This window comes from Pteropus vampyrus, unplaced genomic scaffold (genome assembly GCF_000151845.1).
Source record: "Pteropus vampyrus isolate Shadow unplaced genomic scaffold, Pvam_2.0 Scaffold862, whole genome shotgun sequence".
Classification (NCBI taxonomy): domain Eukaryota; kingdom Metazoa; phylum Chordata; class Mammalia; order Chiroptera; family Pteropodidae; genus Pteropus; species Pteropus vampyrus.
Genome location: NW_011889643.1, coordinates 1163 through 3565, shown reverse-complemented (window position 1 = coordinate 3565; position 2403 = coordinate 1163). Strand labels below are relative to the sequence as shown.

Genomic DNA, 2403 nt, shown 5'->3' with positions numbered 1-2403 from the left:
ACCTCATCTTGGTAGTCTACTGTGTCCCTGTACTACATCACTTACAGTTATCATGTTTCATGTGGGTTACATATATTTTATTGGTTCCAGTGCTATTATGTTAGCTTGTATTATCAACTTCATTATTTACTGCTCTTGCTGTAGAAGGATTATATATCCATAATCATTGCCATGTGACCTGCATTACTTTTCTCTGGGGAAAAAGACACTTCCTGCTCTTTTGCCATTAGGCTTCAACATGTGACTTACTTTGGCCAATAGGATGTGAGCAAAGAGATGTGTGTCACTTCTGAGCAGAAACTTTAAGAGATATCATATATGTCAGCTGTTATTCTTTTCCCTGTGTCCTAAGCATGGCATGTTTCAGATAGAACCTCTTCCTTCAGGTTCAACCCAAGAATCCAATGGCAGAAGGCCACAGGACACCTACCACTGACATGGAACATGAGCAGTAAAAGATCTTTTGCTTCTGTAAGCCACTGCACCACAGTGTAGAAGCTGACCAAGACAGACACATTGGTTTTATGTGCCACATTTGTTCTACTGAACAAGCACTATGTTGGTGCAAATGCACAATGTTGATTGCATACACTATAGATGTTGTCCCTTTCTTCAGCATTGGACTTTCTACCCCCGGCCTCTCTCAGCTCCCAATTCACGAGTTCATGCCACCCTGTCCCATCACTTTGAGAAAAGCAACTTTGATGTCCTTGTTCCTCAGACTATAGACCAAAGGGTTGAGCAGGACGTTGAAGACATTGTAAAAGAGTGTGATATGTTTGTTTTGCTCGGGGGAAGAGCTGGAGTTGGGCCTCATGTAGATGTAGGTGACTGGAGTATAGAAGAGTGTGACCACAGTCAGGTGGGAAGCACAGGTGGAGAAAGCCTTGCAGCGGCCTTGTGTGGACTTGATCTTGAGAATGGCCTGGCCAATGCGGATGTAAGAGGCAAAAATGATTGAAATTGGGGCAACAACCACGAGCACACTTATAACCTGGTCCACCATCTCAATGAGATGGGTATCCATGCAAGCCAAGCTTCGTACCGAGGGGCCTTCACATAAGTAGTGGTTGACTATGTTGGGCCCACAGTATGGCAGCCTCATGGTGAAGAAAGTATGGATCAGAGAGGAGAAGAAACCACAGGCCCCGGCCCCAGCTGCCAGGCGTGCACACAGGCCCCAGCTGAGGATGACAGTATAATGCAGTGGGTGACAGATGGCTATGTATCGGTCATAAGCCATGACTACAAATAAAATGCACTCAGTCAAGCCCAGGGCACCAAACATATACATCTGTAGCCAACAGCCAGCAAAGGAGATAGTCTGAGAATGAGCAAGAAGATGTACCAACATCTGGGGCATGGTGGTAGTGATGTAGCTCATGTCCAACAGGGAGAGGATACAGAGGAAGAAGTACATGGGAGTATGAAGATGCATGTTCAGGTAGATCAGGGTGACAATGAGCCCATTGCCCAGGACTGAGCTCAGGTAGAGGAGAAGGAAGGCAATGAAGAGGATCCTGTTGGACAAGGGGTCACTGGAGAAGCCAAGCAGGATAAATTCGGAAACCCAGCTTTGGTTCTGCCTTGGAGGCATCCACATGGTGGGGCCTGTAAGAGAATCATACTCATTTAAGTACCATGTAAAGTACAGTCGTTAGCAAGAATGTCGGCCCTGGAGGCAGATAGGCTAGGATTTTAATTCTGGCCCCACTACTCATTTGCTGTCTTGAACAAGTTACTTAACCTCTCTGAGCCTCCGTCTCCTCATCTGTAAAATGTGGCTAATAATATTCTTCTCTCACGGTTTTCATAAGGAGTAGAGGCAATGTATATGAAGCACTGAGCACAATGCCTCAAAACAATAATATTAAACTGATCATATGCAATCTTCCCAGTCTTACTCCACACCGCTCAGTGAACAAACTGGTCGCTCAAATATCTAGCAACCATCAATTTACACCATATCTGTTCTAGTCCCCAAACCTTTAGAGATGAAGTTCCCATCTGCCTTAGAGACCACGTGTCTGGATGTGCTGCAAGCCTCTCCTCATCCTATGAACATTTCTCCTTTGTCAGTTGACAACATGAGGCTTTGCCAATAGAGGGTGCTAGCCGGGCACTGTGCTGTGATAGCAGCAGGAAGTTACTTCAAACAGAAAACAGGTAAGTCAAATAGAAAATGAGTGAAAGATGGTAAATATGAACTTTAGTATGTAGATAATTACTTTAAATGCAAATGGCTAAACATTTTAATAAATGACCTATTTTCAAACTACTTTAAAAAAACCTCTACAAGAGGTTTTTTTGTACTAGAAACATACCTTAATCATTTTGCAACATATAAATATATCACCTTCACCTTATACAATGTTATACCAGTTATGTTCCCAGTAAAGCTTG

The 2403-nt window shown here is 43.7% G+C and overlaps 1 protein-coding gene across 1 annotated transcript; it reads right to left on the bottom strand.

The window, feature by feature from the left end:
- Positions 1-655: 655 nt before the first annotated feature.
- On the bottom strand, positions 656-1603 carry LOC105309802 (olfactory receptor 2A12-like). Its single transcript, XM_011386001.1, has one exon. It carries the CDS (start codon positions 1601-1603, stop codon positions 656-658), a length of 948 nt encoding a protein of 315 aa, XP_011384303.1.
- Between the last annotated feature and the right edge of the window lie 800 nt (positions 1604-2403).